Source organism: Schizophyllum commune, assembly GCF_000143185.2.
Source record: "Schizophyllum commune H4-8 unplaced genomic scaffold SCHCOscaffold_1, whole genome shotgun sequence".
Lineage (NCBI taxonomy): Eukaryota > Fungi > Basidiomycota > Agaricomycetes > Agaricales > Schizophyllaceae > Schizophyllum > Schizophyllum commune.
In genome coordinates, this window is record NW_026089538.1 from 2,333,027 (window position 1) to 2,345,105 (window position 12,079).

At 53.7% G+C, this 12,079-nt stretch overlaps 2 protein-coding genes across 2 annotated transcripts; one reads left to right on the top strand and one right to left on the bottom strand.

Moving 5' to 3' along the window:
• Window positions 1-2,280: 2,280 nt before the first annotated feature.
• SCHCODRAFT_02485539 (uncharacterized protein) lies at window positions 2,281-5,424 on the top strand (the record flags this gene model as incomplete). Its single annotated transcript, XM_003035868.2, has 2 exons — window positions 2,281-3,190; window positions 3,242-5,424. The coding sequence occupies 2 exons, from the start codon at window positions 2,281-2,283 to the stop codon at window positions 5,422-5,424; spliced, it is 3,093 nt and encodes a 1,030-aa protein (XP_003035914.1).
• Window positions 5,425-7,071: 1,647 nt separating this feature from the next.
• SCHCODRAFT_02661576 (uncharacterized protein) lies at window positions 7,072-7,907 on the bottom strand (the record flags this gene model as incomplete). The annotated part of the gene is made up of 3 exons (XM_003035043.1): window positions 7,072-7,115; window positions 7,157-7,257; window positions 7,315-7,907. The coding sequence occupies 3 exons, from the start codon at window positions 7,905-7,907 to the stop codon at window positions 7,072-7,074; spliced, it is 738 nt and encodes a 245-aa protein (XP_003035089.1).
• Window positions 7,908-12,079: the final 4,172 nt, after the last annotated feature.

A 12,079-nucleotide genomic window follows, 5' to 3' on the forward strand; every position in this document is an offset into this window, starting at 1 on the left:
TACAAAAGCTATGCCGGGAAGGGGGAGTAGGACTCATCACGGAGCTGCTTTCAAAGGCAATTCCGAATGAGACCGTCCCAGACACGTCCAATATTCGCAATTGGACATTTCGCGATATTTACAAGCTGCCGAAGGCGCTACAGAAGGAGTGGTTTGACGCTTGCCGCGAGGAGCTTGAGGCGCTCCGTCAGCGCAAGGTTTACTCCCTTGTGGACCGTCCGAAAGGACGAAAGGTCATCAAATGCCGCTGGGTCTTTGATCAGAAATCTGATGGCCGCAAACGAGCCCGGCTTGTAGCCAAGGGGTTCAGTCAAGTCGAGGGCATCGACTATGACGAAATCTTCTCGCCTGTTGTCAGGTACGAGACGTTCCGACTGGTCATCGCGCTTGCCGCGCTTGAAGGCTGGCATATGTCAGGTCTTGACGTCAGGAAAGCCTTTCTATACGGCGATCTAGACGAAGAGATCTACATGGAACAACCCGAAGGCTTTATTGCCAAAGGGAAGCAGGGCAAAGTCATGCTCCTGCACAAGGCGATCTACGGACTGAAGCAAGCTGCTCTCGCATGGTGGAAAGCGCTGACAAAGTCCACGAAAGCCATGGGCTGGGTCCGACTCACATCGGATGCCGGTGTCTTCTTCTACGAGGACTCGAACGGTCACTTCTGTGTGATCATCGTCTACGTAGATGATGCGATGTTCTTCTCGAAGGACAAGAAGCTCATTGCCTTTCTCAAGGCTGAGTTCAACAAGCGATGGGAATGCCGCAATCAGGAAATCACTGAGGAGTTCCTGCGCATGCGCATCACACGAGACGGATCTAAGATCAAGCTCGATCAGATTCCGTACCTCGATAAGGTGCTGCAACGCTTTGGGATGCAGAACTGCAAGTTCGCAGCGACACCTCTACGGGCCGGCTACGTTCCGATGCCAAATGAGGATGAAGTCGATCCCGCACTCCGTCAGAAATTCCAGTCGGTCATTGGATCGCTTCTCTTCATCATGTTGGGCACACGCTCCGACATTGCGTTCGCAGTGACCAAGTTGTCACAGTTCGCCGCCAACCCGTCTCAGGATCACCTCCATAAAGCGCTGTATATCTGCCGCTATTTGGCTGGTACCAGGGATTACGCACTTGTCTTTGATGGCGAATCCAATGGCGGACTGATTGCGTACACTGATTCGGATTGGGCCTCCGATCCAATCAAGAGGCGATCGACCACCGGCTTCTTCATGAAGTTGGCCAACGGGAACATCTGCTGGCAGTCACGTTTGCAGCGCACAGTCGCAGCCTCGTCGACAGAAGCAGAATACATGGCGCTCTCCGACTGTAGCCGCCAAGTGATGTGGCTGAAGAGTCTCTTAGGAGAACTCAGACGCAAAATCACTGTTCCTGTCCCCATCTGCGGTGATAACCAGGGCTCCATCTTCACGGGCTCTAACGCCTACCGAGACCGCCGGATGAAACACATCGACATCCGTTACCACTACATCCGTGAGCTGGTCGAGGAGAAGGAGGTCGAGTTGTTCTTTATAGACGGCTCTGACAACCCTGCGGATTTGTTCACCAAGAACTTAGGGCGCACTCTGTTCTTGAAGTTCAGATCGCAACTGGGACTTGAGTTCTACTCGTCCTAGATGGCCGATGAAGAATGGGCGCTTGCATGCGCTGGCGCGCACTTAGCGAGGGGGAGTGTTGAACATTCGGCCTTGTCACGACATGTCACGTGTGCATCACATGCACTTACACGCGAGTATCATATGACTCAGATGGACACATATGGACACATAGGTTGGACTTGTCACATGTACGCTTTACTCAGCGTGTTCTGTCCTCTTGACTCATTCTCTATTACTACGTATGACATCGTCGCCTCTCCTGTAGTATATAAGGAGGGCTCCTCTGCCCCTGTAATATTAGGTCTTTACCTACTCTGCGCATAGCCTCTAGCTAAGCTCTCTTATATTCAGGTAAGCTGAGTGGTGCGCTTCCCAGCATGCTCAACAAGTTGAAGACAGAAAGGCTTATCTGTTTTGTACGTTCTGTAGGCAAGAAGTGCTGACACGCTTTTTAGCGATCAGAACGCGTGAAGCGGTTTGCCGTCGCGTCGAAAATGTGCAGCACAATTCTGTGCATTTTCTGGCGCTGCATCACGTGCAATTTTTGGCTCGCTGTTCCGGTCTGTGCTGTGCCGCGCCCCTGTTGCTCGCTACCCATACCAGCACGGTGCTGTACACTAGAACAATGCTCTAATACCAACAACACCCTCCTTGAACCACTATGGCTGCAGGAAGTAAGCCTACACGACGGAAGAAGAAGAGGAGCACAGCTCAACTCGAAGCATTGGCCCAAGCACGCGCTGAGCGACAAGAAGGCGAAAACATCGCCCCAACCCCGTCCCTCCATACTCCGTCGGCCAGCACGACTCGCGCTACATCCCCCTCTGCCAGATCGAGGCCTGCACTTCACACTTCAGCTCAGCAGAAGGCCATAGAGAACACAAACAATGTCGCACCTTCCACTCGCAAGCGCAAGAAGTATGACCTCGAGGACTGGGAGCATGTTGCACGCAGGACACGCCGAAAGCTTTACGCGAGTGAGGATAAGGTTGAGAGGCTGGAAGGGAAGGTCAGCGCACTGGAGGAGGCTGTAGCTGAGGGAGAAAGACGGCATGCAGGCGAGATACGCGATGCATCACGGGCAAACAGAGAGATGTGGTGGGAGCTTCAAAAGACACGGGAAGGACTCACAGCGGAGCAAACGGAGAACGCGCGCGTGCAGCGCATCCTTCAGGAGCAGGACGATAACTTGGCGGCACGGCTGAAGGAGCTGTTCGACGTGAAGAAGTCCAACCGTGCGCTGTCTATGCAAGTCCTTCGGAGGAGCGGAAGCGCCCGGTCACAACGCGCCTACTATCTGAGGGACTCCGTACTCACTGCCGACTTCCAAAAGCGCATCAGGGACAAGGGAATCTTCACCCCTGTGGCTCGCGCGATCGCACTGAAGCTCGTCCTTGCTGGCTGTGCCGAGCATGCGGTCGGGGGCGTAATTCAGGAGCTAGGATGGCTGGTGGGCATTCGGCGCCTGAACACGATCCCGAGGATGAGTGCACGCACTGTTGCGCGCAGCATAGCGGAGGGCGGAATTGCCGCGAAGATTCAGCTTGGCTACGAAATCATGAGAAACAAGAGTGAGTACATGTAGTATGCGTGCTTGAGAGGACTTACCAATATTCATTCAGACCTTACCGCTAGCGGAGACTCAACGTCTCATCGACGGCAAGAGTACGACTCGCGCTTCATATCCCTGAAGCCCGTGACATCCACGGGGGCCCTGTCGGACACGCACGTCCTCCGAAGCCTTGGCGTCGACGCATTCCTCAACCACTCCAGCGAGGAACAAGTCCGCGGCCTGTTGAAGAAGCTACAACAGATCTGCGATATCTTCAACCGCTCACCGTTTGCCAAACGCAAGGGCCTCGAGATGAGCCTCACGGCTTTTGCTACCTGTCTACGCGGCACAAACGGCGACCACGCCAACGACGTGAAGAAGGATAACAAGCTCCTCCTCGCGTGGAAGCTGGAGATGACGAAGGTGTTGCTCGGCTACGACAAGCTTCGGCAGATGAGCCCGGAGAGCGCGTTCTGCATTATCATCCCGCATGCGCGGGCAATGCTTCTTGACGTCGGAGGCCAGGATGCGTGGGAAGCCCTCAGCGATGCCGTTCGCGCAGAGAAGGAGAGCGTGTTCATGCGTAGCGCAGCGGAGGAGGTTGGAGAGCAAGTGTACGAGGGGCTGGATGGTGGCGAGAAGAAGAAGCTGTCGCTGTTCCTGTTCTCTGGCTGCTGCATGCACAAGGAGCTGAACAGTGTCAAGGGCGGCGACACTCGCATGCGCGCCTATTACTCGGGTCATCCCGAGATCGTGCCGCCAGTTCTTCTTGTGAACAAAGATAATGCTGCGGTTCTCGCGGGCGTCAAGGACGGCGAGCAGCTGACCCCGGCGGAGCTGCGTGCGCTCTCCATCTCTGGCTGTGGGGCGGTGAAGGCGACGACTCTCGCCGGCATGATCTGCAATAACAAGGACAGCAAAAAGGGTCAGCATGACCGCTATGTCTGGTACTTCGACAGGGAGCTAGGGCCTGCGGTGGCTGCACGTCGCTTCCCAGACGTCAGCAACACACGCTTCCAGTCGCACTGTGCCGCGTCGTGCGAGATCCTCCTTCATCTGGACCTATACAGGAGCTTCATGCAAAGGGGAGTCTATTACAAGAAAGAGAAGCCGAGCTTTACCAACATCGAGAAGAACTTCTTCCGAGCTCTGCACTGCGATACAACCCTCACCAAGATGGCTGTACTCGCTCTTTATGGCCTCTGTGTCTCGAGCCCCTACGTGCGCCAGATCCGGGGACCAGGCATGACCAGTCTGAATGCATTGACGCTCGGTCCGCTTCACGTCTGCTTGAGAAACTTCATCGAGAAGTTGATCAACAATCCAAACATCGTGCTCGGAGACAACGCAACGCACGCAACCGCGACCTTCGATGGCAAGGAATGGGAGAGGGCCGGTGTCTTTGAGGCTATAGCATCACTCCGTGACGCCATGCCTCACCTGGAGGTCCTGTTTGTGGAGTTTTTGAGGGGTGCACTCGAGACGTGGGAGCGGTTCACAGCGGAATTTGACCCTGGTGGCGATATCAGCCAGCTCACGACAGAGGAACAGGACGAGTTTTGGATGCCTGCGACTAACGACGCGAACAAGAGTGCGCTCGGAGGTGTCCGAGTCAACGCGACCGCACGCCCCAACCAGACACTTCACCAATTCGAGGCAAAGGATACGTTCCGGCGCAACAACACGCAGCGGTTCGTCAACCAGGACTTCATTGCCGAGGATCACAAGTTCGTACGTGGTGAGACCCGCCTCTTGCAGGCATCGCGGCCCCAGAGGCAGCTCCAGAATGCGCAGGTCGCCCATGACGAAGAGGAGGCCCGACGGCATCAGGCATCTGAGGAGCAGTCGAATGCGAAGGCGGTGGAACGGCAGATCAAGCTCGATAACACCGTCCTCATCACGGATGCGGAGAAGCTTGTCAGGGTGCGGAAAGATGCACTCATTGATCAGCTGAACTACTGGCGCCATCGACTTCTGGCAAAGGTCGAGCCCAACACGAAGATCTCGAAGAACGTCGACAAAGTCGTGGAGCTTCGCAAGCTTCTCGCACTCTTCCCAGGCGGTGTAGTACCGGAATCCGAGCGCACGATTCCCAAAGGAAAGGGGCACACACTTATAGTAGGACCCAAAGCGGTTCTGCAAGACATGCCGAGCATTTCGATAGCTTCTACAGAGGTTGTGGACCACAGCGTGCGAGAGGAAGAGGGCGAGGAGATTGATCTACTGTACGAGTCTGAAGTAGATGATATCTGATGCCCATCACTCAGTTATATCTTTACATTATCTCTCCTACTACCACTACCTACCGCTCATAGCCCTTCGAGAGCCCTGATTGCAGCACGAGGTGCAGGGACATTGGAACTTGAAGGTTTCGCGCACGTCCTGGATGCACACAGTTAGATATTGGTTTACAGCTTCGGTAAGCAGCAAAAAAAATAGATTTGAGCAATGTGTACACTATAGAGACCTAGCGGCGTAGATTCCGAGGCACTAGAGGCCTTGTACGCGTCGCAGTGTGCCAGCGCAATGGCCGTTGACCGAGTACCAACTGAGCCGGTCAAAGCGGTGGCGGTGTGCTGACTAAGCTGCACGGCTCGCTAGGCGGGCTTGCCGGACTTCAATCTCTGAGCGTCTTCTGAGCCTCAATTTCTCAGCTTAATTCTCTTCATTTTGCTTGTGGAAAACTTGGCTGTACATGTAGAGCTGTATAGAATGATCATACCAAGTATCAGAGGATAAGGCCTCTTTGTGGAGGCACAGTGGAAGGAGCTTCCCCATGTGCTAAAATGATGAGAGGCCCTTTGCACAGACTCAATACTTGATGGCACTTGTTCTCTTCACCGCTCTTGCAGAACATGTGACTTTTTCATAGAAATATTTAGGACAGCTTCTATGTGGTCTACACATACACTCTGTGAACTTCATTGTCTGAAAGCACTGGAATGCAAAGATATGGCGCTTTGGAGACTTCCAAGGTGCTTCGGTTCTTGGGCCGAGCATCTGGCCCGTTCATCCAACGCATCCGGCAATGCGTTGCTTGTCTTCCACCACCACCTCCCCACCCTCCTCGTCGCCCCCTCCGCCTCTAGACACCCCTCCCCCGCTCCATTTCTTTTCCTTTACCTCGAGTATCTGCTCAAGCCACTGTCAAAAGTGGTCGGTAGGGCGAGTCTGCCTTCACCCGGAGTCACATGACCGCTCCCAACTCCAGGAATCACTGTGTCACATTCCCAGAGTTGGTGTCACATGATCACATGACTTTTCCCCACGCTTTGCCCCGGTGGCCCCGTACATACGCGTGTATTCTTTCCTTCTTTTCCCTCAGTCGCTATCCTATACGCAGGAAGACTGAGGGTATATCTTTTACTTACTTTACTCTTACTTATACTGACTGTATTTTAGTCTTGCGCTCTCTGCGCTTATTTAGGTATGAATTCAGTCGCTATCCTATACGCAGGAAGACTGAGGTCTTGCGCTCTCTGCGCTTATTTAGCTCGTGAAAGCCACTTGCCACGACGACCACATCACCAAGACAACAAAAAGCGCCGGATGATGCTGACCCACCAGGCGTGAACGGAAGGGGACCGTGGGTGCATGTACACGCCCCGCCACTTGATGATACACTAATGTTCTGCTTAACTCGCGTAAGGTAGGAGCCATACACAACCGCAGCAGGTCACGCGCCATCAAGTCACTTGTGACACCTTGTCCATTTTGGGAACACGTGCCTTGCCGCCGCCTCTTTCATTGCTTCCATGGCGACGTTTGTACCGTATCTCAAAAGTTCATCCTAGGATACATATGTATGATACAAGAGATATCCTATGGATATTTGTGGACTTCAAATCCTTGTCAAAAATGCGCTGATACAGATACACAGATCAAGAAAGTACAATAATATCAGTAGTCCCAGAAGTTCCAAAATAGTGTGTAGGTAGATAGAGCTACACCTTGTCAAGCTCAGCAAGTATGGAGGGGGGTATACAGCGATGTCCCCGGTACTTTTTGGCTGCCCAAGCAGCCTGCTTCCCATTCAGCCCGAAAACGGCATAAGCGCTGGCGAAGCGGCAAGTGCGCATGGTGTATCTGATGGCCGTGTTAGATCTAGATCGTCGAGATGGTGAGGAACAGGCTGCAGCTTACCTGCGGATGCTCTCGAGAGGTACGGCATCCAATGCCGCGAGTGCATTCTTCCCAAGTGCGTCCTCCCGCGAGGACTCGGGATTGAGCTGGTACACCCCCTTTGCATAACCCCAGCACATCTCGATAGGATTGAGCTCACAGTGGAACTTAGGGGGGAATAAGACCTCGACTCCCTGCGCCTCACACGTGATTTCGAGAAGGGACTTCACCGACGTGAAATCCGGCTGCAAGTACAGCAAGCGGCGGCAGCAGCACATTGTCGCGCCCTCTGCGCACTTGAAGTTCTTGCACTCGGCAAGCTTCCCCTCCACGTTGATCCCGCGCTCCCGAAGCAGCTGCTTCATGCCCTTGAACTGCCCCTTGCCCGACGGAGTGGCAGGATCAGCATAGTACAGGGACTGCGTGATGTGGGCGCCATCGGAGTTGATGAACCAGCCGTCTTCCATGTGCCGCTTCTCCTTCATGTATTTACCCATCGACAGGTAGACCTGGTTGCCGTCGTTGTTGAGTTTGTTCACCTCGACCATAAAGTTCTTGCCTGCCTTCCAAGGGTTGGCCGGCATCTTGCGTGCGGAGAGAGACCTGTTGGACATTCGGCCTGTCACATGTTATGACTCACGTATCACATGACGGACACATGGACACACATGGACACATGCAATGACATCATATGTTTATTGTTTACATGTCCATTGCTTTATCACATGCTACTTACCGTCCTGTACATATATAAGGAGGGCCTCTCTGCCCCCAGAATAACAGGTCTTTACCTACCTCTGCGCTTGCCTCATACCAAGCTCCTTACCACCAGGTAAGCAGTATAGGCGCGCTTCCCAGCATGCTCAACAGGTTATGAGCCCCGGTGAGCTGTGTTCAGCGCCCCAGTGGCAGCGGCACAATGAGTAGCGCCTCAGTGGCTGCAACTCATGTCATCTGCGCCCTTGCTGGCTGCGATGATGAGCAGCGCCTTGCTCGCTTGCCTGTTCGCCACTAGCTGCTTCAAGCGCTGGCGAAACCATGCCGGATTGCGCTGATCGCTGTTGATCTTTCATGATCACTGCTGATCGCGCTTGATCAAGGTGCCCATCTCTAGCGGAGATGCTGGCCCTTCAGGGCGCATCGCTCTTTTGCTCATCGGTGCAGTCCTTACGGACATGCTGCCTCTATGATGACATGCGAAACGATGCTGACGATCTTTCCAGATCACAATGTCTAACACCCTCACCTCCACCATGCCCATCTTCAGCGGCAAGGACTTCAAGTCCTTCGCCAAGAAGATGAAGGCCTACCTCCAGTTCCAGGGCATTGACAATGTCCTGACTGAGGAGAAGTCGAGTCCAATCACTACCACTAAGGAAGTGAAGGGCAACGAGGAGGAGCTCAAGCAGCTTGATAGTGACGATCGCAAAGCGCGTGGTGCTATCATCATGCGCGTTGACGAGCGTCTCATCAACAATGTCCCTGATGAGGACATGGTGACTGCTAAGAAGCTCTGGGAGTACCTGAATAAGACGTATGGCTCAGCGCAGCTGGCCGACATTTTTGGGTACCTGCAGACCACTCTGAACGCCAAGTTCGACAAGCGTCAGCACCCAGATCCGCAGCTGAACGTCATCCTTCAGCAGTTCACACGTCTGAAGAACGAGAATGTTGCCATTCCCGAGTGTTAGGACCGTGCAACCTGCGCTGCTAAGCCCGAGATCGATCCCCTTTACCCCTGATCGGATTAGCTGTTCATGCACGCCCAGAACATCGCAGGAAAGGGGGGGAAGGACAGGAAAGGACTGGAAACAGATAAAAGGCAGAAGGAGTCAGGAAAGGAGTCAAGGAAAGGTGCAGGGTCGGCTGAGGAAAGAAGAGGATGGGTCTCAGAACTCAACAGGGGGTTTATCCTGGTTGATATTGAGCCTGTCTACTAGGAACTAAGCTACTGGCTTATATACTATGTAGACAGTGGAATAAGGAAAGTCCGGAATTACTAGATAAGGAAGGTGCGGGAATCCGGAATAAGCGGAAACTAGGAAAGCACATGGAAACGCGGAAGCGAACCGTAAGTGCAGGGCAGGAAAGGGTTAGTGACATAAGAGTCGTAACGAAGGAGCGGGAAGGAAGCGGGAATCGTAAGCGGAATATCGTAAGGACGTGAAGCGCACCGGAAACTCGGAAAAGCGGAACGAAGCGGAATCCGTGTAGTATGTAGGAAACTCGGAAACGAACCGGAAAATGTGGAATCTGGAATGGTGCGCTGGAATGGGTGTTGCGTGCACGTTGCACGTAACACCGAGTTCTTGCAGGCCATGATCTTGCTTGCGATTGCGCGGGTCAAGCCCGTGACGACGAATCTCCTTCAGTCTCACTCGAAGACTACGCTCAAGGTCTCTACTGTTCGCGATGCGCTTCTAGCGCACTACTTGCAGCAGGGGATGAGCACGAGCGCCACTGCTCAGAAGTTCAACACCAAGCGCAAGCGCGATGATCCGAAGTACTCTAATCAGCAACAGGGCGGAAGCTCTGCGCCCAAGCAGGGCGACAACACTGAGAAGAAGAAGAAGAAGAAGAATCGCGGCAATCGCGCTGGTAAGAACTCTGGCAAGGGCAAGGGCGGCAACGCTCACGCTCATGGCGTCTCGGAGATGGCTGGGATGATCTCTTCACTGCACGCTCCCGCTCCTCTCACACCGTCGGTGCCTGCCACCAAGACGTCCCACGTCACGCTCATCACAAAGGACGGTACTTCTGTCCGCACCGTGACTGAGAAGCCCCCCGTCAAGAACGAGGAGGCTGTCGCTGACAACAAACACTCCAAGAGCGCCCGAGCTGTCTTCGACTTTGGGAAGGAGTTGGACATCACGGTGACGCCCCAGGTGTTCCGTTGCCTCGACAAGATCGTCAACGACCGCGGCATCCCCCGCGTCAACGACAAGGACGAGGAGATGGGTTCCCCCACTCCCAAGGCTTCTGGCTCGAATCTTCAGCTCAAAGATCTCGCTCCTCCGGCGAAGCGTGCCAAGATCGACTCGATCACCGACGTCGAGATGGCCTCCACGCAGCAGAACGATGAAAGTCAGCTGTTTGACGGAGAGAGTCACCTCTTCTTCGGATCGTCTGGCGGCAATACCATTGATCTCGACTGGAGCGCCAGTCCCATCAACTCCGCCGACGATCTCCTCCAGGCACAGGGCGAGGGGATCTCTGACGAAGCCCTGATGAAGTCGATCGTGGACAGCGTCAACAGCTTCATGCTGGAGTCCGTCGACGCGGCGACTGCCAAGACTGCCGAAAGGCAAGTACCCTTCTCTTCTGGACCACTGCGCAAATCTCACAGTGCCACACCTCAGCGCGTAATTACTGTCGCAGCGGGGACCGTACTACATTCGTTGATGACTGGATCTCATGAATTTTGTACGAATAAATTTTGTGTGCACTCCAATATTGCTGCGTGCCCGAGATGTAAGGGGAAATCCGCTGAGAATTTTGGTGACTTCCCACCTTTGTGGATGTCCGATTCTGGCGCCTCACTGCATGTGACTGCGGATGAGAGTGATCTTGCTGAGTATGAACCGATTGAGGATTCTGAACCCCTGCAGACAGCATCGGCTAGTGCGTCTTTACGCGTAGTTGGTCGCGGGACAGCATTTGTGGATCACTACGTCACACGGCATGGAGAAAGGAAAGTAATGACTTCCCAAATTTATCCGGTCTATCATGTACCTGGATTACACGGTCGTCTTCTTTCCTTGGGCACTCTATTGAAACAGAGTGGATTGCAAATGCGCGGAAACGCTGCTTGCATCAGCTTGCATCGAAGGAACTCTCCTCTTTCGATCATGGAGTTTACACCGCTCCACCCTTTATCCACGATTTACTGGTTATGGTGCAGACCTTCTGTCACCAAAACGTTGCAGAATGTCAGCCTCATCTATAAGGTGGACGGACTACGACACGATGCACCGGCGATTTGCGCACCCGTCAAAAGACGTTCTACGTCAGGCGCGCAACCACACCAAGGGCTTTCCCCAAGACCTTGAGTTTCCTGCCGACCCTCGTCCGTGCAGAGGATGTGCTGAAGGGAAGATGCACGCTCGCTCTTTTCCATCTTTGGAGCATCGCGCGACGAAACCGTTTGAGTTAATCCACTCGGATCTCAAACAATTCCCGACGATATCTTATCACAAGTATCGTTACTTCATGAGCTTCTTCGATGAAGCGCTCTCCTATGGCTGGACAGTATGCCTCAAGCAGAAGTCCGACGCCAAACAGGCCATGCGCAATTTTATTGCTATGGTCAAAAACCAGTTCGAGACCACGATTAAAAAGTGGCACATCAATAATGGGGGAGAGTTTTAGGGAATGGGTATGGAGGAATTTCTTGAGGAGAATGGGATCCTCGTGGAGAAAGGCGCACCCTATGCTCATCAGCAGAACGGTCGTGCCGAACGCTTCAACCGGACGATTATGGACAAGGCCGAGTCTATGTGTTTTACCGCATGCCTGCCTAATTCGTTCTGGGAGTTCGCGATTTTACATGCGACTCGGGTCTACAACTGGACGCCTATCCGGCGTTTAAAGTGGAAGACTCCGCACGAAGCTCTCTACAAGGACAAACCGGATATTTCTCATCTCCAGGTCTTTGGTTGCGGCGCATACGTCTTTATCCCCGAGGAGAAACGCCAGAATAAGTTATCGCCCAAAGCGGAGCTGATGACGTACCTGGGCATGTCCAATGGGGTGAAAGGCTTTTTGATTATGCGCGCAAACGGTGCTC